Raw genomic sequence first — 24,007 nt, forward strand, 5'->3', positions numbered from 1 at the left:
GAGTGGGAAGTAAGTTTCTTTATAAAAGAATCCTGTTTCCATGACTTCCTTTGAGGTGAGGTCCTTGACATCACATTCATGTTGGAAGGTTCTTTTGAGCAGCAGCATTCAGGTTTAGTCTTCAGTAGAAACAAAGGGAAAAAAAGAAAAGTATGAACAGTAGTTTAATACAGTATGTCAAGGACATGTCAGTTATGGTAGCCACCAGTCACAGGTAGCTATTTAATTTTAAAATGAAATAAAATTAAATATTCATTTCCTCAGTTGCACTAACCCCAGTTCAAGTACTCATGGCTGCTGTATTGGAGAGTGTAGATAAAGAAATTATCCATCATCACATATTTCTATGGGGCAGTGCAGAACTAGAGGTTGTGTTTTATACCCTACGAGGTAGTTCTTTTTATACTTTGTAATCTACTAACCCCCTTCTTCTCTCCCAAAACACATGATACTGCCCTGTGCTAACTAAGCAAAAGCCTGTTAATGCTAGGATGTCATTCAAAGCAGAAGCAAGTCTTTTTTTTTTTTTTTAATAAATTTATTTATTTTAGTTGGGGGCTAATTACTTTACAATATTGTAATAGTTTTTGCCATACATTGACATGAATCAGCCATGGGTTTACATGTGTTCCCCTTCCTGGACCCCCCACCCACCTCCCTCCCCATCCCATCCCTCTGGGTCATCCCATTGCCCCGGCCCTGAGCATTTGTCTCATGCATCGAACATGGAATGGTGTTCTGTTTCACATATGATAATATATATGTTTCAATGCTACTCTCCCAGAACGTCCCAGAATTGAAAGAGACACGTGTACCCCAATGTTCATCGCAGCACTGTTTACAATAGCCAGGACATGGAAGCAACCTAGATGTCCATCAGCAGACGAATGGATAAGGAAGCTGTGGTACATATACACAATGGAATATTACTCAGCCATTAGAAGCAAGTCTTAAATGAGGTGTAGGAGTAGAACAAGAACCATCAGTAGATCTATTATGATGCTTTTTCAAGGAAATTTGCTTATGGCTTCTTATACTGTCTATAGTTTCTCTTGGTGAACATAAAAAATAATGTTGCTCCTTTTTGCTTTTAAATTTAGCCACATATATGAGACTAGAAACACACAATCCATTATGTGAGCCTCCAGCTTCCTGTTAACATGACATTAGTAGAAGAATCCACCCTGTGATAATATTAAAAAGGAAAATAACTGAACAAAAGAAGACTGGGATTTGATTTTTCTATTGGCTAAATTTAGTTGCCTGAGAAACAGGAGGAAATTATTTCAGTACCAAAATAAAAAAACATCATCTAAGTTTGCTTTTTCTCTTTTATTCAGGAGTTATAGTTGCCTTTGGTGTGGTAGGAAAAGGAAGGGCTGTCGAAGGGAAGAGACAGCTATTCATACAATTTCCTTTAACATTTTGTTCATGTGTCCCTTTTAAAACTTTCTGTCAGCCTTTATAATCATCCAATTAAATTTGTCTATCCAGTTCTCCTAAAACTAGGTGACATTTGAGTGCTATAAAATTAATATGAATGTGATGCAATGGACATAATTGCTTTCTAGAAAAATCTCATCTGTATGACTCATTGTCAGAGACACAACTGTGAGCCCGGAAGTTCCTAGAACATTGATATATCTGATTCCTCATGTATATTTAACCAACAAAGCTCTTTTTCAGGAAATAGGATCTCTGCTGGATTTTTTTCTTTTGGTTTCTTGGTTGTCTCAAATTAGAAAGTCAGGAAATTTCTGAAATAATAACTTACTGCACTTGTGTGATTTGGCATAGTATATTTCAAGAAAAACATTCAAATCCACATGTTGTCAATTTTGAATCTTATTCGTTAGCATCATGGCCTTTTGAGGTTCGTGTGGTTTTATTTCCAGGTTTGCTGATGTTGTAGCCCCACCATCTGTAACCCATCAATTAAATCATGAGGTTACTGAGTTCCCAGACCCTCAACCTCTTGATAAGGCTACTGTTAAAGAGTTCCAAAATGACTTGGGCTGCCTTGAGAATAAGGGGAGAAAAGAAAAGTGAATTTTTCAAGGTTGCTGGAGCAAAAGGTCATTAATGTACACAGTACACTTTAGAGATTTATTAAAATTGGACCAAGTTTGAAGTTTGCCTTTGCATAATCTAGAAGGAAAATGATTGTTAAGCTAATTAAGACTATAAATCATTTTATAAGAAATGATCAGAAATACAGATTGTGGAGTCCATTACACCCAGGCTTAACTCCTAACTCTGTCACTTAGCAGCTGTGACTTCACCACCATGAGCCTTATTTTTACATCTACAAAGTGAGATTGACAATACTTATCTCAAGAGATTTTCTCAAGAACTTTGTGAAACACTGCGCAGTTTGTTATTAGTGTTGTTAGTATTAGTGGTTAGGAAAACAAGCTATTTTAAAAAGAGATTTATAGAACATTATAGGCTTCATGAAAACAAAAAGTATAAATGTTCCCAGCTTTTCTCTCTTTTCAGCTCTCGTGGGAAAATTCAGTGTTTATGCAGTGAAAGCAGGAGCCAAGGGGGCCTGAGCATGATTAAAGTTGTGAGAGGAAAGGAACCTAGAGGGCAGATTAATTTGTAAAGTAAAGAGCTCTCTATGAAGGAAAAATAATAAGGAATCTAAAAGTTTTGAGGACTGAGAGAGAATGGTCCTGGAAGCTGAGAGGATAGCCAGAAAGAGGGAGGAGCATAGCAGTGTGACACTTAGGAAAACCAGACAAGTCAGGAACGTTTGAGGAAGTGTTGTGCAGTGTAATTCTCCAGTTGCCACTTTTATTGAGAGTCTTCTTTAAAAATTTTTTTTTAAATTGAAATATAGTTGATTTATAATGTTATCTTAATTTCTACTATATAGTAGAGTGATTCAGTTATACATATATACATTCTTTTTCATATTTTTTCCATTATGGTTTATCACAGAATATTGACTAGAGTTCCTTGTGCTATGCGGTAGAACCTTGTTCATCCATTCTATATGTAATACTTTGCATCTGCTAATCCCAAACTCTCAATCCGTCCCTCCCCCAGTGCCCCCTTGGTAACTACAAGTCTGTTCTCAATCTCTGAGTCTGTTTCTGTTTTGCAAGTAAGTTAATTTGTGTCATATTTTAGAGTTCACATACAATTGATACATGTAGTATTTTTCTTTGTCTGACTTAATTTAGTATGATCATCTCTAGGTCCATCCATGTTGCTGAAAATGGCATTTATTCATTCCTTTTTATGGTTGAGTAGTATTCCGTTATTTTGTGTGTGTGTGTCACATCTTCTTCATCCATTCGTCTGCTGCTGGGTTTCCACATCTTGGCTATTGTTAATGGTGCTGCTATGAACATAAGGATGTATGTATTTTTTGAATTATTGTTTTGTCCAGAAACATGCCAGGAGTGGGATTGCTGGATCATATGGCAGATCTATTTTTAGTTTTATGGAGAACCTTCATACTGTTCTGCATAGTGGCTACACCAATTTATGTTCCCATCAACAATGTAGTAGTTGTTGTTCAGTCACTCAGTCCTGTCCAACTCTTTGCAACCCTATGGATTGCAGCACACCAGGCTTCCCTGTCCTTCACCATCTCCTGGAGCTTGCTCAAACTCATGTCCATTGAGTTGGTGATGCCATCTAACCATCTCATCCTCTGTCATCCTTTCCTCTTCCTGCCTCCAGTCTTACCCAGGATCAGGATCTTTTCCAGTGAGTAGCTGTTCACATCAGGTGGCCAAACTATTAGAGCCTCAGCCTCAGCCTCAGTCCCTCCAATTAATATTCAGGATTTATTTCCTTTATGATTGACTGGTTTGATCTCCTTGCCATCCAAGGGACTCTCAGGAATCTTCTCCAACACCACAGTTCAAAAGCATCAATTCTTGGAAACACAGCCTTCTTTGTGGTCCAACTCTCACATTCATACATGACTACTGAAAAAATCACAGCTTTGACACATGGACCTTTGTTGGTCAAATGATGTCTCTTCTTTTTAATATGCTGTCTAGGTTCATCATAGCTTTTCTTCCAAGGAGCAAGTGTCTTTTAATTTCATGACTGCAATTACCATCTGCAGTGATTTTGGAGCCCAAGAAAATAAAGTCTGTCGCTGTTTCCACTGATTCCCCATCTATTTGCCATGAAGTGATGGGACCAGATGCCATGATCTTACTTTTTTGAATGTTGAGTTTTAAGCCAGCTTTTTCACTCTCCTCTTTCACTTTCATCAAAAGGCTCCTTAGTTCCTCTTCACTTTCTGCTGTAAAGGTGGTGTCATCTGCATATTTGAGGTTATTGATATTTCTCTTGGTAATCTTGATTCCAACTTGTGCTGCATCCAGCCCAGCATTTCACATGATGTACTCTGCATATAAGTTAAATAAGCAGTGTGACAGTATGAAGCCTTGACATACTGCTTTCCCAATTTGGAACCAGTCTGTTGTTCTATGTCCGGTTCTGAAGACAGTATGAGGATTAATTCATTTAATTTAGGACAGCTCTACAAGGCAGGAGCTATCATTATTTTCATTCCACAGATGTTAAAACTGACGTACAGAGGAGTTAATTAACTTGGCCAAAGTCATACACAGGGAGTAGCAGAACTTGGGTTAGCATCAAATATTCTGATTCTGGATCCATACTCTCGTCCTCTATATCAGAGTTACCCAATTCCCTGGCCATGGACCAGTACCCAGTAATGGTCTGTGGTCTGTTAGGAATCAGGCCATGTAGCAAGAGGTTAGTAGCACTTCAGAGAGTGAAGCTTCATCTGTATTTACAGCTGCTCCCCATCACTCACATTACTGCCTGAGTTCTGCCTCCTGTCGGATCAGTGGTGCCATTAGATTCCCATAGGAACATAAATTCTACCGTACTTGAATTATCCTGAAACCATCTCCACCAGGTCCATGGAAAAATTGTCTTTCATGAAACCAGTCCCCTGTACCAAAAAGGTTGGGACTATTGGCATCTCATACATAAGTGTCTGGTCTTCAGATGAACAACCTCAATGGCAGTTTGCCTTGTTTTATAAATGGTTGGTTTGTACTCAGCAATCTTGCCACTCAAGTGTGGTCCATAGGCAGCGGGGTCAGTGACATCTGGGAACAGTCTCAGGCCCCCCACTCCAGACTCTTGAAGCAGGAACTATGTCTTAACAAGCTTTCCAAGTGACCCATGATCATGCATAGCCTGAGAAGAGGCTCCAGCATATGAATATGTAGGGGATGGGCTATCTCAGTATCCATCATCACACTTGCTGCCTATGGGTAGAGTTACTTTTAATCTACAAATAGGTTGAATAGGAAATAAATTCACAAATCGAGGGAATAATACCTGCTTTCTCCTCAGCTGAGTGAATGATGCTTGGGGCCTCTGGATCCACTGCAGCAACAGGCACATAGTAGATTCCCCATCATATTTCTTGCACTGAGATGCAAGGTTGTGTGATAGAGACATCCAGCATAGTAGCATTCTGCTGCAACATTTAAAAAGGCTAGATAATGCCAGTGTAAGCAGAACAGAGATTATGCACTTAATCTTAACACAGCTCTAAGACAAGCTCTGCTCAACTGGTTCCCCTGTGAACTGAAGCTGATTCTCTTCTCTCTTGGGCTCTCTATTGTCTTGGTGCTGTTTGCAGCTCATTCAGAAACTAATTAAGTTTCAGGATCAGTTTGTCCTATTAAAAGAGTGTATATATGCTGAAGAGGTTTTGTTTTTTTTTTTTTAATAACTTATGTTTTCCAATTGAAAGGACAACTATAATTTGCTTCTAAAATTAGCCAAAAGTCAGCTTTCATCAAAATAATTCTCAGCAGACATTAGTCTCTGTAAAACCAGAGTATTGTAAGGAAGGCAACAAATGGATTTACATAGGCCATGGAAAATGTATTGATAATCTGGCCATATTAATCCTGTCCTCTAACAGAGTGTGAAATTACTTGTTTACTTCACTTATCTGGGGCTGGAGGTAGCTGATCATTGGTTGACAGAGCCGTATTTTGTGATCACCTTTCAACCATAAGCTTCAGCTGGGCCAAGGCCAACAGTCTGACTTCACTGGCCTGTATACCACCTCCAAAGTCAAGGTCAGGACTCCTGCTACCTCTGGGCAGCCAGAGGAACTCATGATCTCCAATATCTCCATCTAGGTATGGCTTTCACTTGTACATGGGTATGTCCTATATCCCATGCCCCGAAAGTGAGGGTCTATAGTGGTTTCATCATCAGTGTGTAAATATTATCAAGGTGAACACTATTAGGGATATAATAAAGTATAAAAAGTAGTCCCTGACCTAAAGTAGACTACTGCTGCTGCTGCTAAGTTGCATCAGTTGTGTCCGACTGAGCAACCCCACAGACAGCAGCCTACCAGGGTCCTCTGTCCCTGGGATTCTCCAGGCAAGAATACTGGAGTGGGTTGCCATTTCCTTCTCCAAAAGGAGACTAACCACTGTGGTAAAATAGACCCTGCTGATGCTCTGCCCAGTTTCCCTTTATCAAGGTAGTGCATCTATCCTCCAGTGCCCAATAGATGTGAGTGTTTGCTGCTAATGGCTCACAGCTGCCCTTTTTCTGGAGACTTGACCAATTGCTCTCAGCTCATGGGTGATTGGGACCAAACCTGAGGGGTTATGGTTCACCAACTCTAGCATAACTGTAAGCCTGAAGGAGCCAAAGAAAGAACCTGTATTCCCAAAGCATTGTGAGAGCCTTGGAAATGGAGTTACCCTACAAGACTGGGTCATGTCGGGGTTTGGCTCACATTTCTGGTGGCTAGACATCCCATGATCAGAGTGCCATCATGGTTGGATGAGGGCTCTCTTCCCACTGTGTTTGCACATGGCAGAAGGGCCTGGGGAGTTCTGTGGGTCTCTTTTATAAGAGCACTAATGTCATTCATGAGGGTTCCACCCTCTTGAGGCTCCACCTTCTAATCTCACCACCTTCAGGGATTAGGATTTCAACCTTGGAATTTGGGGGCGGGGCACATTCAGACCATAGCAACAGGAAGCTAGCCATCAGTGGTCTGTTATTCAGTGGAGATCAATCTCTTAGGTCCCTGAACAAAAGAAGAAGGGGGAAATCAATGAGAAAAGGAGTAATAAATAATGACCTTATACAGCCTTACACAGTCATAAGTTTTCTTTTCTCCTCTAGTTCAACCATTGTATTGGCACTAGATTGATTTTTCTTGAATGATTATTTCATTGTCTATTTTCCAAGCTCTAAATCCTCCAAATCTTTGCCATTGCCTAAAAGAATGATTCATTAAAAAGTTTTTGGATCATATACCCAATTGGTTAAAAGAAAGTCTCTAAACATGTGCCTCCTGTTCATTTTTTTATTCATTTATCAACAATTTAAATTTACTACCAACTAATAGCTCAGAATACTACATACACTTACAGCTTAGGATGTCATTCATGATTATGGCATAAAAGAAGCTTTCCTAATAGTTTTAAATTATTTTAGACAGCTTTTGGCCTATGTGATCAGATTGTCACATGTTTTATATCTGCCTTCAAAACGTGTGAGAGTTATCAGCTAATCAATGTATATGAATCCTCAGACAAACCACTGATTTGAGAGGTAGCTCTGGCTCTTAGGTGGAAAGTGTTATGCCCAGACTGTGGGCTGAAAAGACAGAATGAATTTAAGGGGTCAAGTAGAAGCTTGAGCCTAGAGTAATAGCAGAAAATCTGAGAGAGTTCCAGTTGGCAGTGGGAGAATGAGTGATTTAATCTTGAGGGCAGTCAAATTACAATAATAATAGCTCCACTTTTGGAGCACCTACTGTATACTTGGGCTTCCCTGATAGCTCAGTTGGTAAAGAATCTGCCTGTGATGCAGGAGACCCCTGTTTAATTCCTGGGTTGGGACGATCTGCTGGAGAAGGGATAGGCTATTCACTCCAGTATTCTTGGACTTCCCTTGTGGCTCAGCTGGCAAATAATCTGTCTGCAATGCAGGAGACCTTGGTTTGACCCATGAGGTTGGGAAGATCCCCTGGAGAAGGGAAAGGCTACCCACTCCAGTATTCTGGCCTAAAGAATTCCATGGACTACACTCCATGGGGTCGCAAAGAGCTGGACACAACTGAGCGACTTTCACTTTCAATGTATACTTGGTATCGTGCTAATCACTTTACATGTATTATTTCATCTGCCCTTCATATCAGCTTCAAGGTAGGTATCACTACAAGAGAGGTTAAGAATCCTGTTCAAGTTTACGTAGTGGATGAAGGAGCCAGGATTTGATCCTGAAGGAACTATGTGTCTTCTTGACAATCTTTTTTCCATCACATCCCACAATTAAGACATAGCCTTAGAATAGGTGTCCCATTCTATAACCACACTTGTTTTATATAGAGAGGAGTCCTGGATGAAAGAAGCCAGACTGAAAAGATTCCCATCTTTGTGACATTCTGGAAAAGGCAAATCTGTGGAGACAGTAAAAAGAATCAGTGGTTGCCAGGAGTTAGGAGGTATGAATAAGTAGAGCACGGAGGATTGTTAGGGTGGTGAAACTGCTCGGTATGGTACTATAATGGGTGTTCACATTATTATACATTTGTCCAAACTCATGGAACGTGCAACCCCAAGAATTAACCCTGATGTGAACTGTGGACTTTGGGTGACTATGATGTGTCAGTGGAGGTTCACTGATTGTGACAAACATCAGTTCAGTTCATTCGCTCAGTTGTGTCCAACTCTTTGTGACTCCAGGGACTGCAGCATGTCAGGCTTCCCTGTCCATCACCAACACCAACATAATGGAGATGAAAAGGTGGCATATGGGATATCCCTGAACCTTCCTCTCAATTTTGCTATGAACCTAAAACAGCTCTAAAAAAATTAGTGTTGAAGAAAAAGCAGGGGGAGGGATGGAGGGGATGGACATGGCTATGAGTCTGTAAGGATAGGGCCCTTAGGTAGCAATGCCTCCCAGAGATAGAAGAGGCCACTCAGAATTCAGAAGAGCAGTGTGGATACAAGGAGCCAGTTAATGCTTTGGGAAAGCAGAATTCATGAAGGATAAGCTGTTCTTATCAAAAAGTTCATAGTTAAAATTTTTTTTCCAATACTGTCTGATATAAAGCCATCCTCATACTTGTCCATTTTTCCTCTGTGTGCCTTTTTATAAATCAAAGTTCATATATGCTCTGCCTTCTATGTTGCTCTAATAATTAGTCTGCTCACAGTCTGTTAACATAGAGGAACCATCATTTACTAAGCTGTGCATTTATGATTTGTGCATTTTCTATAAATGAATAAAATTTATTTAAATATAGAATGATTCTGTATGGAAGTTGAAATAAGTCAAGGATATTGTCGTATTCACTATTGCTTGGTAGATTCACACAATTCTCCAGTCAACCATTTTACATATGATAAATAATAGTGTGGGTTAAGAGATAGAAAACTGGCATTCCAGTCTTAGCTCTGCTGTTAGAATAACTGTGTGATACAGTCAAGGTACCCAGTCCCCTCTGAGCTTGGATTTCCTCATATATAAAAAACAAATGCCCCAAATTCCCTATTAATTTTCAGTATGATGGAGGATAGAGCAACTCTTACCCTCAAACTAATCCCATAGCACATATTGAAACAGAATCCCAACTCTTCCCAACTGCAAACTCCCCTTACCTGATATTTTAGAGCAGAGATTGGGAAACATTTCCAGTTGGGAGGGTCAGAGAGTAGGTATTTCAGGCTTTGCAGGCCATGCAGCCTCTGTTGAAAGTACTCTGAGCTGCCATCTATTAAGGTATCCACATACACTATGTAAATGCATGATGAGGCCTGTGTTCCAACAAAACTTTATGTATCAAAGCAGGTGTCAAGACAGATTGGGCACACAGGCCATAGTTTGCCCATTTCTGTTCTAGGACATAACTTTTTGGGATTCAGTTAAACTTCCCTTCAGCATATATGGGAAAAATCATATGTTCACAATAATTAAATAAAACAGGGGACTAGAGACTTGGAGGGCTTCCCTGGTAGCTCAGCTGGTAAAGAATCTGCCTACAATGCAGGAGATCCCAGTTTGATTCCTGGGTCAGGAACATCCCCTGGAGAAGGGATAGTCTACCTACTCCAGCATTCTTGGGCTTCCTTGGTGGCTTAGATGGTAAAGACTCTGCCTGCAATGGAGGAGACCTGGGTTTGATGCTTGGATTGGAAAGATCCCCTGGAGGAGGGCATGGCTATCCACTCCAGTATTCTTACTTGGAGAATCCCCATGGGCAGAGGAGCCTGGTGGGTACAGTTTGTGGAGTCACAAGGAGTTGGACACAACTGAGCAACTAAGCACAGTGCAGCACAGAGACTTGGAATGTACAAGGGAGGGAGAGTAGAGAGCCTTGTGATGCAGGATTTGGAGAGAAAATTCCGGTGATATCTGCTATGAAGGAGAGGCATTGTCACATTGGAAAAATTGGCTTTGGTATGGAGCTAGCTGCTAAGTTGGGAGAGACCAGCTGGTGTGTGTGTGTGTGTGTGTGTGTGTGTGTGTGTGTGTGTGTGTGTGTGTGTGTGTGTGTGTGTGTGTGTGTGCAGGTGTGTGGGTACACGTATGTGTAAGAGGTTACAGTATACTCAAGCCTACTGTGGTTCCAGATACCAAGGGGACTCACTGAATATTTGTGGAGAAAGGGAAGGAAGAGGGAAGAATTATTCTCATTTATATATGAAGAAATTCTGCTGTGGGACTCCAGTGTTGTTTCTCATAAGGAATCTACAGGGAAGCAGAATTTCATGGGAAGGATATTGATTTCACCCTGGAAAGGATCTGTCAACGTCTGTACAGGCCCAGCCCTTCTCAGAAGAGGAGACTATTGTTGGGCTCAGAGTTCCCTGTAATCCTGAGCTGTGGTCATGCAAAGTGTCAATGAAAGGTGACCATATGAAGACAGGAAGGGGGACTGCAGTTATTAATTGTGGCAGCTGTTTCCATGGGTTAGGCTTTATACTCTCCCTAAATGGTCACAGTTGCATTTCTGACATGGCAGCAGGAACAAGGAAGGGAAATGGGCTTATGAAAATGTACTTATGTGTTGTAGTCAGGAGATCAGATGCTGAGTCTCTCTTGGATTTGGTTTGCTGAAAACATCTTCGGAAAGGGGGCCAGAGTTTGGAGAAGGGAAAATTGTCCTTCTCTGTGCCATCACACAGAAGCTGGATTTGGGGGAAATCTTAACATCTTGGAATGTGGTTAAATTGATGAACTAACAACTAGGTAAAATTTCACACAAGCCATGCTTTTATTAGAGAGCTGATTAAGGTTTGCAGTCTGCTGCACTAATTCATTAGTAAAAGTTTTACTATGCAAATGTATGCAAATCATATAAGAAAATAGTGTTCTTAGCCAAGTGCATTAGCACCTATTTCTTTGGTTTTGTTTGTTTGTTTCACTGGAACTCTGGCCCTGCTAGATAAGTAATATATTCAGTACTCAAAAGTATGTGTTTAACATTTTCCTGAAGGGTGATTGAGAGACTTTCTCCTTTGACAAATACTGTAGTGATTAGCATGTATTTTTTCCTCTTTTTCTTGCCTAAAACAGAATGAAGAAGATGAGCAACATTTATGAGTCAGCTGCCAATACACTGGGAATCTTTAACAGCCCCTGCCTGACGAAAGTTGAGCTACGTGTGGCATGCAAAGGCATTTCCGACAGAGATGCCCTTTCCAAACCAGACCCCTGTGTCATCCTCAAGATGCAGTCCCACGGGCAATGGTTCGAGGTAGGCATGTCCAGTGAAATGGAGAGAAGCATGGCAGGAGGAGAGATTCGAAAATGTTTTGGCATTTCCTGTCTTCAGGTGGTTTATTTCGGTGAGACAGAAAATTCTAGAAATGAATATGATCACATTGCTGCTCATATCATGATTTTTTAAATTTATTTATATATTTGAATTAAAATTATATTAGAGTATACTTGATTAAAAATGTTGCATTAGTTTCAGGTGTAGAACAGAGTGATTCAGTTATACATATATATGTATCTATTCTTTTTCAAATTAGTTTCCCATTTATGTTATTGTAAAATACTGAGCAGAGGTCCCTGTGCTATGCAGTAGGTCCTTGTTGATTATCTGTTTTATATATAGCAGTGTGTATATGTTAATCCCAAACTCCCAATCTATCCCTCCCCTCCATCCTTTCCCCTCTGCTAACCATAAATTCATTCTCTAAGCCTGTGAGTCTGTTTCTGTTCTATAAGTAAATTCATTTATATAATTTTTTTAGATTCCACATATAAGCAATATCATGATATTTGTTGTTTGGTATCTGAATTTTTCACTTAGTGTGATAATCTCTAGGTCCATCCATGTTGCTACAAATGGCGATATTCCTTTCTTCTTATGGCTGAGTAGTGTTCCACTGTGTATATGTACCATATCTTCTTTAGCCATTCATCTGTCAATGGACATTTAGGTTGCTTCCATATCATGATGTTTTAATACTGTGGATATTTTGACATTTACCATTAATTTGTGTGCTTATTGTGGATATAGTATCTCCTGGGGATGGGCAGCAGGGACTGATTTACTGGGGCCACATCACACACTTATTTGGGGGGAGTAAGAACTTAATATTAGCTAAACTTTATTGGGTGCTTATTAAGTATCAGGCACTATTCTAAGTGCTTTATGTAAAACAACTAATTTCATCTGTACAATAATCCTATGAGGAAACAGAAAGATCAAGGATTTTCCCAGGTTCATCCAGTTTATAAGTGGAATAGCTAATATTTTCCAGTCAAGCTCCAGGGCCTGAGCTCTTAATTGCTGTTTTATACTTATAGTGCCCATTGGTGTGGCCTTTGGTATTTTGTGTGGCAATACAGCATGTCGAATTCTGCAGTTGGGTTTTGTTTGTTTATTTAAAATGGAAACAAGTTGGAGAAGGACTGATTTTTCAGTTTGGGGGGATTTGTTATTGTTTTCTTTGTTCTAGGTACCTGGTCTAAGTTCAGTTCAGTTTAGTCGCTCAGTCATGTCCAACTCTGTGACCGCATGGACTGCAGCACGCCAGGCTTCCCTGTTCATCACCAACTCCCAGAGCTTGCTCAAATTCATGTCTGTTGAGTTGGTGATGCCATACAACCATCTCATCCTCTGTCATCCCCTTCTCCTCCTGCCTTCAATCTTTCCCAGCATCAGGGTCTTTTCAAATGAGTCAGCTCTTCCCATCAGGTGGCCAAAGTATTGGAGCTCCAGCTTCAGGATCAGTCCTTGTAATAAATATTTAGGACTGATTCTCCTTTAAGATGGACTGGTTGGATCTCCTTGCAGTCCAAGGGACTCTCAAGAGTCTTCTCCAACACCACAGTTCAAAAGCATCAATTCTTCGGTGCTCAGCTTTCTTTATGGTCTAACTCTCACTTCCATACATGGCTACTGTTAGCAATATTTTAAAAAGATCTGGTCTCAGGTGAAATGTGGGATAGGGAGGAATAGCGGGTGCAGCTGCAGAAGCAATTATTATAGTCTCTAAGGGAACGAGATGCCCAGTAGAATTTGGGTGAGGGTTTTGGATCCATGCTGAGTAGAACAAGTGTATACAAATACCTTGCTTGGATCCCTGAGGACAGACTTCAGTCCTCTTTCTATCTGTTTGCATGGAGCTGACAGGTGCTCCTCTCGGGGCCAAAGTCTTCACGCCACAGTAAGAAAAAGGTTCAGAAGATCTCATAGGTAGTATGTTTACTTACTTGTACATATGTGATAAAAGGTACTTATCTGAAAGGATAGTTTGATAGAAGTTGGTGAGCAGATGAAATGCAGGTGAGAAGGCAACAACACATGAGGAAATCAATGACAGATGGCAAATTGGGGATCTTCCTTTAACCTCCATCTTATTCAGGGCTTATATTGTAAATATAAAATAGCATTTACAGGAATCTTAATGTGTAATGTCTCTTTTTCCTCTTCTAAATATTCTCCCTGACTTTGTTGGTGGACTTCCCTGTCTTTTATTTTTTGTCTAACAAAACTAAGTGGAATACCTACATTAATAAAAAGAGACTCGTGGAAAATTAGAGGAAAAGACTTCATCTCCTAAGACTCCCTTTACATCATTTGTTTATTTGTATATATTTCTTTTCAGTGTTTTCCTTCTAGCATTCATATTCTTATATGACATTTATGATGCACATAAAATTTTCTTTTGTGATTTGATTACCTAGCAGAATATGTTTTTTCCATATTGCTATAATATTCATAATTTTAATTTTTAAGCCTGCATTATATGCCACCAAGTAGATTTATTTAATCATTTTCCTATTTTTTTCACTTTTTAGTTGTTTTCAAAATTACCCTATTTTAAATAATGCTGCAGTATCCATCTTTGAGCATAAGACTTTCCCCTTCCTTTTGTATTACTTCGTATGAGAGATTCTGTCAAAGTGGAACTAGTGGAACAGGATAGGACATTTTGGGGGCTTTTGATGCATTTGCCAAATTGCTTTTCCAAAGCATTCTTCTACATAGTTACTTGAAGTGTGTTTGCACACAGCTACCAACTTGCAAACATTTTCTTACCAGTGCACAGTGAAATCAGAAACTTGTGCCACAGTAAACTAATTCACTGCTTCCTTCATCTCTAAATTCTTACTTTTTAACAGTAGTGTCAGCTGAACTTCCAGCATGCTTAGTGACATGACTGAGTTATATTTTGGAACTTTTGAGAAGCACTTCTTTAATAAATTTTAGTCTTAAGAGGGTACATTTAGGGTATAGTTGGGAAAACAGAGCACACACCAAGTAAATAATAGAAAAGATTTAACACAAATAACTAATAACAAAAACATTGGAAATGTTGAGAAACTAAGTAGGCACTGTGTGAAAACCCAGAGATTGACAATAGGGAGGTGCTGGTTGATTTAGGGTAGAGCAGTGATATGCTGAAGCTAGCTCATAGAGGCTTGTGAGTCAGTTGTTAAATCTTCAGGAATTTTGCAAGCCTGGTGTAAGTATTTATACCATAGATACTGGCAAATATTTCAAATCAGAACTTTACTTCCCATCATGAGAACTAGTTGTTGAGCATTTACTGACATACCACTGGGATAGAAGGACAGATGTTAGTACCAGCTGGATCACCCAGCAGAGGCTGGATTTGTGGAAGGAAGGCCTATCTAATGGGAGCCATAAAGGTAGGGGAGATGCAGGTCATGCTGGAAACATTGCCAGAAAAGGATATGAGGAAGGAGTGGCATCCCAGATCTCCCATCTGTGTCTTCCAGTGACCAACCCCTGGTGGAAGCCTGTTGCCAAGGTTGCAGAAAGAGTCTGGAACACATTTGAAAATACCGAGGTAACTGACTAGCTGGGAGAAATATCAATAACCTCAGATATGCAGATGACACCAACCTTATGGCAGAAGGTGCAGAAGAACTAAAGAGCCGCTTGATGAAAGTGAAAGAGGAGAGTGAAAAAGTTGGCTTAAAGCTCAACATTCAGAAACCTAAGATCATGGCATCTGGTCCCATCACTTCATGGGAAATAGCTGGGGAAACAGTGGAAACAGTGGCTGACTTTATTTTTTCGGCTCCAAATCACTGCAGATGGTGATTGCAGCCACGAAATTAAAAGACGCTTACTCCTTGGAAGAAAAGTTATGACCAACCTAGACAGCATATTAAAAATCAGAGACATTACTTTGTCAACAAAGGTTCCTCTAGTCAGTTCAGTTCAGTTCAGTCGCTCAGTCTTGTCCGACTGTTTGCAACCCCATGAATCGCAACACGCCAGGTCTTCCTGTCCATCACCAACTCCCGGAGTCTACACAAACCCATGTCCATCGAGTCGATGATGCCATCCAGCCATCTCATCCTCTGTCGTCCACTTCTCCTCCTGCCTCCAATCCTTCCCAGCATTAGGGTCTTTTCCAATGAGTCAACTCTTTGCATGAGGTGGCCAAAGTATTGGAGTTTCAGCTTCAACATCAGTCCTTCCGATGAACACCCGATACTGCTCTCCTTTAGGATGGACTGGTTGGATCTTCTTGCAGTCCAACGGACTCTCAAGAGTCTTCTCCAACACCACAGTTCAAAAGCATCAATTCTTCGGTGCTAAGCTTTCTTCACCATCCAAATCTCACATCCATACATGGCTACTGGAAAAACCATAGCCTTGATTAGATGGACCTTTGTTGGCAAAGTAATGTCTCTGCTTTTAGATATGCTATCTAGGTTGGTCATAACTTTCCTTCCAAGGAGTAAGCATCTTTTAATTTCATGGCTGCAATCACCATCTGCAGTGATTTTGGAGCCCAATAAAATAAAGTCTGACACTGTTTCCACTGTTTCCCCATCTATTTCCCATGAAGTGTTGGGAACAGATGCCATGATCTTAGTTTTCTGAATGTTAAGCTTTAAGCCAACTTTTTTACTCTCCTCTTTTACTTTCATCAAGAGACTCTTCAGTTCTTCTTTGCTTTCTGCCATAAGGGTGGTGTCATCTGCATATCTGAGGTTATTGATACTTTTCCCTGCAATCTTGATGCCAGCTTGTGTTTCTTCCAGCCCAGCGTTTCTCATGATGTACTCTGCATATAAGTTAAATAAGTAGGGTGACAATATACAGCCTTGACGTACTCCTTTTCCTATTTGGAACCAGTCTGCTGTTATATGTTTAGTTCTAACTGTTGCTTCCTGACCTGCCTACAGGTTTCTCAAGAGACAGGTCAGATGGTCTGGTATTCCCATCTCTTTCAGAATTTTCCACAGTTTATTGTGATGCACACAGTCAAAAGCTTTGGCATAGTCAATAAAGCAGAAATAGATGTTTTTCTAGAACTCTCTTTCTTTTTCAATGATCCAGCAGATGTTGGCAATTTGATCTCTGGTTCCTCTGCCTTTTCTAAAACCAACTTGAACATCTGGAATTTCATGGTTCACGTATTGCTGAAGCCTGGCTTGGAGAATTTTGAGCATTACTTTACTAGCATGTGAGATGAGTGCAATTGTGCGGTAGTTCGATCATTCTTTGTCATTGCCTTTCTTTGGGTTTTTCTATGGTTTTTTCCAGTGGTCATGTATGGATGTGAGAGTTGGACTATAACGAAAGCTGAGTGCGGACAAATTGATGCTTTTGAACTGTGGTGTTGGAGAAGACTCTTGAGAGTCCCTTGGACTGCAAGGATATTCAACCAGTCCATGCTAAGGGAGATCAGTCCTGGCAGTTCATTGGAAGGACTGATGTTAAAGCTGTAACTCCAATACTTTGGCCACCTCATGCAAAGAGCTGACTCATTGGAAAAGACTATGATGCTGGGAAAGATTGAGGGCAGGAGGAGAAGTGGACGACAGAGGATGAGATGGTTGGATGGCATCACCGACTCAATGGGCATGGGTTTGGGTGGACTCTGGGAGTTGGTGATGGACAGGGAGGCCTGGCTTGCTGAAGTTCACAAAGTCGCGATGAGTCAGACACGACTGAGCGACTGAACTGAACTGAACTGACTAGCACATAGACCTGACAATTCTCAGTAAGTGAGAGAATCATGCACTCAGTCATGAAGTAGTACATATTTATTTAGTGCTAACACCTGCCTTTTGGTGCGAGTTCAGTGCGTGGTCCTGTGCTCAAAGTGAGAAGCACCTGACAATCTATTTAAACCACACACCTACTACCTTCTATGTTTAGTGAAAGCTGGCAAATATGGACATTGCCCTGGGGCATAACTGATGCACATTCTTCTGTATCTGTCCCTTGGAACAAGACTGGATTTACATCTCTGTTCTTGGTGCAGAACTTCAAAATTCAGAGAAAGGCTTGCAGAATATAATTCATGCTGGCTGTAGGCGCATCCTGGGTGTCTTTGTTATGTGGAATCTGGTAACTAAGTGAAGAAAAAAAGAAAAAACCTGGGAGGCTGAACTTCTTTGTATAATGAAGAGATTGTTGAGGGTGTCAGGGTGAGAGAGAGAAAAACAAGGTGAACTTCTGTTTCAGAGAATTTTGAAGTTTTGTAAAAGAGACTCCATGGAGATAAGCACTATCCGCTAGAACTTCCTACAGTGAAGGGAATGTTCTGCATGTGTACTGGCCAGTAGGTAGTTGCTGATCACAGGTGGCTCCTGAGAAGTTGAAAGGTGGCGTATATAACTGAAGAATGGAAAAGTTTAATTACTTAAGTTTAATTAATTTGAGGGTAAATAAGTAGCTGGTGTGATTTCAGAGTCTCCTTGGGTGGTAAAGAACTAGGGTATATGGAGAGATGAGGAAAGGGAGTTTGTTAACATGTTATATTCATAGGATGTTGTTTTTACAGCTAAAATTCTTTTGGAGAAGATATACCTAGAGATTGACATCTCTTTGTTATTACTTGTGATTGCTGGCCTGTGCTTTTTGTAATAGCATTCCATCCAGAAAAGGCCCTCTTATGCCCACATTTACAGCTCAGGTACTACTGCAATAATTATAACTACCTTCAGATACCACACAGAAGCGTGGTGGCTGCGAAGTGTGGCCGAGAGGAGCTACCCCAAGGCCAACACCAGGGGGTGGCAGCTGAGAGGAGCTACACTGCGTCTGAGGCCGAGGTCAGCGGCCGAGAGGAGCTACCCTGCTCCCAAGATCTGGAGTGGCTGCCGAGAGGAGTTACTCCATGTCCAAGGAGCGGCGGCTATGCGGGCACAGGGGGCCGAGAGGAGCTACTCCACATTTAAGGTCAGCAGGGGTGGCAGTAAGGAGATACTCCTTGTCCAAGGTAAGGAGCAGTGGCTGCACTTTACTGGAGCAGCCGTGAAGAGATACCCCACGTCCAAGGTGCGAGAAACCCAAGTAAGACCGTAGGTGTTGCAAGAGGGCCTCAGAGGGCAGACACACTGAAACTATAATCACAGAAAACTAGCCAATCTGATCACATGGACCACAGCCTTGTCTAACTCAATGAAACAAAGCCATGCCGTGTGGGGCCACCCAAGACAGATGGGTCATGGTGGAGAGGTCTGACAGAATGTGGTCCACTGGAGAAGGGCATGGCAAACCACTTCAGTATTCTTGACTAGGAACCCCATGAACAGTATGAAAAGGCAAAAAGATAGGACACTGAAAGAGGAACTCCGCAGGTCGGCAGGTGCCCAATATGCTACTGGAGATCAGTGGAGAAATAACTCCAGAAAGAATGATGGGATGGAGCCAAAGCAAAAACAATACCCAGCTGTGGATGTGACTGGTGATAGAAGCAAAGTCCGATGCTGTAAAGAGCAATATTGCATAGGAACCTGGAATGTTAGGTCCATGAATCAAGGCAAACTGGAAGTGGTCAAACAGGAGATGGCAAGAGTGAACGTCGACATTCTAGGAATTAGCAAACTCAGTGGACTGGAATGGGTGAATTTAACTCAGATGACCATTATTTATACTACTGCGGGCAGGAATCCCTTAGAAGAAATGGAGTAGCCATCATGGTCAACAAAAGAGTCCGAAATGCAGTACTTGGATGCAATCTCAAAAACGACAGAATGATCTCTGTTCGTTTCCGAGGCAAACCATTCAATATCATAGTAATCCAAGTCTATGCCCCGACCAGTAACACTGAAGAAGTTGAAGTTGAGCGGTTCTATGAAGACCTACAAGACCTTTTAAAACTAACACCCAAAAAAGATGTCCTTTTCATTATAGGGGATTGGAATGCAAAGCTAGGAAGTCAGGAAACACCTGACGTAACAGACAAATTTGGCCTTGGAGTACAGAATGAAGCAGGGCAAAGGCTAATAGAGTTTTGCCAAGAGAACGCATTGGTCATAGCAAACACCGTCTTCCAACAACACAAGAGAAGACTCTACACATGGACATCACCAGATGGTTGACACCGAAATCAGATTGATTATATTCTTTGCAGCCAAAGATGGAGAAGCTCTATACAGCCGGCAAAAGCAACACTGGGAGCAGACTGTGGCTCAGATCATGAACTCCTTATTGCCAAATTCAGACTTAAATTGAAGAAAGCAGGGAAAACCACTAGACTATTTGGGTATGACCTAATCAAATCCCTTATATCATACAGTGGAAGTGACAAATTGATTTAAGGGACTAGATCTGATAGACAGAGTGCCTGATGAACTATGGACAGAGGTTCGTGACACTGTACAAGAGACAGGGATCAAGATCATCCCCATGGAAAAGAAATGCAAAAAAGCAAAATGGCTGTCTGAGGAGGCCTTACAGATAGCTGGGAAGAGAAGAGAAGCGAAAAGCAAAGGAGAAAAGGAAAGATATTCTCATCTGAATGCAGAGTTCCAAAGAATAGCAAGGAGAGATAAGAAAGCCTTCCTCAGCGATCAATGCAAAGAAATAGAAAAAAAGCAATAGAATGGGAAAGACTAGAGATCTCTTCAAGAAAATTAGAGATACCAAGGGAACATTTCATGCAAAGATGGGCTCGATAAAGGACAGAAATGGTATGGACCTAACAGAAGCAGAAGATATTAAGAAGAGTTGGGAAGAATACACAGAAAAACTGTATAAAAAACATCTTCACGACCCAGATAATCACAATGGTGTGATCACTCACCTAAAGCCAGACATCCTGGAATGTGAAGTCCAGTGGGCCTTAGAAAGCATCACTACGAACAAAGCTAGTGGAGGTGATGGAATTCCAGTTGAGCTATTTCAAATCCTGAAAGATGATGCTGTAAAAGTGCTGCACTCAATATGCCAGCAAATCTGGAAAACTCAGCAGTGGCCACAGGACTGGAAAAGGTCAGTTTTCATTCCAATCCCAAAGAAAGGCAATGCCAAGGAATGCGCAAACTACCACACAGTTGCACTTATCTCACACGCTAGTAAAGTAATGCTCAAAATTCTCCAAGCCAAGCTTCAGCAATACGTGAACCGTGAACTTCCAGATGTTCAAGCTGGTTTTAGAAAAGTCAGAGGAACCAGAGATCAAATTGCCAACATCTGCTGGATCATTGAAAAAGCAAGAGAGTTCCAGAAAAACATCTATTTCTGCTTTATTGACTATGCCAAAGCCTTTGACTGTGGGGATCACAATAAACTGTGGAAAATTCTGAAAGAGATGGGCATACCAGACCATCTGACCTGCTTCTTGAGAAACCTGTATGCAGGTCAGGAAGCAACAATTAGAACTGAACATATAACAGCAGACTGTTTCCAAATAGGAAAAGTAGTACGTCAAGGCTGTATATTGTCACCCTCCTTATTTAACTTATATGCAGAGTACATCATGAGAAACGCTGGGTTGGAAGAAACACAAGTTGGAATGAAGATTGCCAGGAGAAGTACCAATAACCTCAGATATGCAGATGACACCACCCTTATGGCAGAAAGTGAAGAAGAACTAAAGAGCCTCCTGATGAAAGTGAAAGAGGAGAGTGAAAAAGTTGGCTTAAAGCTTAGCTTTCAGAAAACTAAGATCATGGCATCTGTTCCCATCACTTCATGGGAAATAGATGGGGAAACAGTGGAAACAGTGTCAGACTTTATTTCTTGGGGCTCCAAAATCACTGCAGATGGTGATTGCAGCCATGAAATTAAAAGACGCTTACTCCTTGGAAGGAAAGTTGTGACCAACCTAGATAGCATATTTAAAAGCAGAGACATTACTTTGCCAACAAAGGTCCGTCTAGTCAAGGCTATGGTGTTTCCAGTAGTCATGTATGGATGCGAGATTTGGACAATGAAGAAAGCTGAGCACCGAAGAATTGATGCTTTTGAGCTGTGGTGTTGGAGAACACTCTTGACAGTCCCTTGGACTGCAGGAAGATCCAATCAGTCCTTCCTAAAGGATATCAGTCCTGGGTGTTCGTTGGAAGGACTGATGTTGAAGCTGAAACTCCAGTCGTTTGTCCACCTCATGTGAAGAGTTGACTCATTGGAAAAGACCCTAATGCTGGGAAGGATTGGGGACAGGAGGAGAAGGGGACAACAAAGGATGAGATGGCTGGATGACATCACCGACTCTATGGACATGGGTTTGGGTGGACTCCGGAAGTTGGTGATGGACAGGGAGGCCTGACGTGCTGCGATTCATGGGGTCGCAAAGAGTCGGACACGGCTGAGTGACTAAACTGAACTGAACTCAGATACCCTGCTCATATATGGTGAGGGGGAGTGCTCTTGCTGTTTTAATTGGCTGTGCCTGTTTGCAAGGGAAGACAACATTTGATCTCTGAAGTGTATCATAAAAATGCAAGCCTGATTGTCAGACTCAAAAGGACCTACAATCCGACCTTCTGTGTTATTAATCGTTGTTGTTGTTGTTCAGTTGCTAAGTTGTGTTGACACTTTGTGACCCCAAGGACTGCAGCATGCCAGACTCCTCTGTTCTCCGCTGTCTTCTGGAGTTTGCTCAAATTTTGTCCATTGAGTCAGTGATGCTATTTAATCATCTTATCCTCTGTTAATGGTATTGAGTTAGTAAGAATATATAGTAGTTTGTGTCTCATAAACCCCCTCCCCTATGTTACCCTTCCCCACTTCCATCTCCCTGCAGGTAACCACTAGTTTATTCTCTGTATCTGTGAGTCTGTTTCTGTTTTGCCTCATACATTCCTTTGTTTTATTTTTTAGATTCCACCTGTAAGTGATAACATACAGTATTTGTCTTCTTCTGACTTATTTTGCTAAGCATAATGCTCTCTAGGTCCATCCATGTTAATGTAAATGGCAGGATTTCAATTTTGGGGGAGAGGAGTAATATTTCATTGTGTATATATACACCGCATCGTTTTATCCATTAAGGATATATTGTACAGTACAAGGAGTTATAGCCATTATTTTGTAGTAACTTTAAATAGAGTATAATCTATGAAACGACTGAATCACCTTGCTGTAAACCTGAAACTAATATAATATTGTAAATCAATTATACTTCAAAAAACAGTTGAGGATAAATTGTGTGTTTGAAATATTGGGAATCAGTTATTCTGAAATGTAGAACAGATTGTTGCCCTTTGCAGACCAGCAGGGTTTGGAGTGTATGTCTGAGGGCTGAGGAACTGGAGAGGATGCTTTTTGTTTCTCCTCAGAGTATAAACACGAGATGGTAAAACTTCTGGTAAATCTTTAATGACCATGATTGTAACTCTCAAAAAGGAAGGAAAGGAAAACGTGTAGCTTGGAAATATATTCCCAGTGGAGAATTTCAGACCTGTTGTTTAATGTCCCTAATTTAATTCATACCCATTTTAAAAATCACCCCTGCTTCTCGGTATGTAATTGTGATAGTAAATGGTACAATTCAGTGTGATGAGGATAATTTAGAACACATTTCATCTTCCAATGAAGGATGGAAATATTTCCCTCTGACTTCTAGTGAGTGCTGATATTCACTAACTCCTGGAAATGAAGCTTCATATGCAAGTAGAATAAATTGACACTTCTCAGGGATTTGAAAGGCAAGAGCCCTTGTGAATTGGAGACTTTTATTCAGTTTCCAGGAGCACATCCTCTATTCCCTGGACGCGCTGGTTGTTCTCCATGAAGCAGAGCTACACTCCTGGTACCCTGGTCGTTGGCAGAGATCTTGTAAATAGCATAGTACTTGTCCTCATTGGAAAAAGCCGAATGATTCCCCACACTACTAGGATGTTGTTCCATCACCTCTAATTCCATTTTCCATTTAATTCCTTCATAGAAAGCTCTAAATAATTCTGAAGATGAATTACCCTTGGATAAATTCCATATGAAACTATGTTATGATGAATGACATGCTTTGGTAGATTGTTGGTAATAATTGTTGGTAATAATGTGGTTCTATTCAATACATTATCAGTGGATGTTAATGCAAGATTACTATTGTTTGTAATAATAAAGTATCCGTATAATACTTTACGTTCAGAAAACCCATCTACTTACATTACTTCATTTATTTCTCATAATATCCCGGTAAAAAGGTGGCACAGACATTGAAATTAACCCTAGAATGAACTGAGTACTATGAAAAAGACATGGTTTGTGTCCTTGATGACTTCATGGTCCAGTAGAACAAAGCACATCTCAGAGACA

The 24,007-nt window shown here is 40.8% G+C and overlaps 1 protein-coding gene across 5 annotated transcripts in view; it reads left to right on the forward strand.

The window, feature by feature from the left end:
* Positions 1 to 24,007, forward strand: part of CPNE4 (copine 4) — a 635,297-nt gene that overhangs the window by 144,938 nt on the left and 466,352 nt on the right. For all 5 annotated transcript variants that reach the window (XM_081569846.1, XM_081569842.1, XM_081569843.1 and 2 more), the window contains exon 2: positions 11,584 to 11,764. In XM_081569846.1, the coding sequence (XP_081425972.1) occupies positions 11,585 to 11,764 (180 nt within the window). In that variant the 5' untranslated portion in view covers position 11,584. The remainder of the gene's footprint in view (positions 1 to 11,583; positions 11,765 to 24,007) is intronic.

Source organism: Giraffa tippelskirchi, chromosome 2, assembly GCF_054371585.1.
Source record: "Giraffa tippelskirchi isolate mGirTip1 chromosome 2, T2T-mGirTip1v1.2.pri, whole genome shotgun sequence".
NCBI classification, from domain to species: Eukaryota; Metazoa; Chordata; class Mammalia; order Artiodactyla; family Giraffidae; genus Giraffa; species Giraffa tippelskirchi.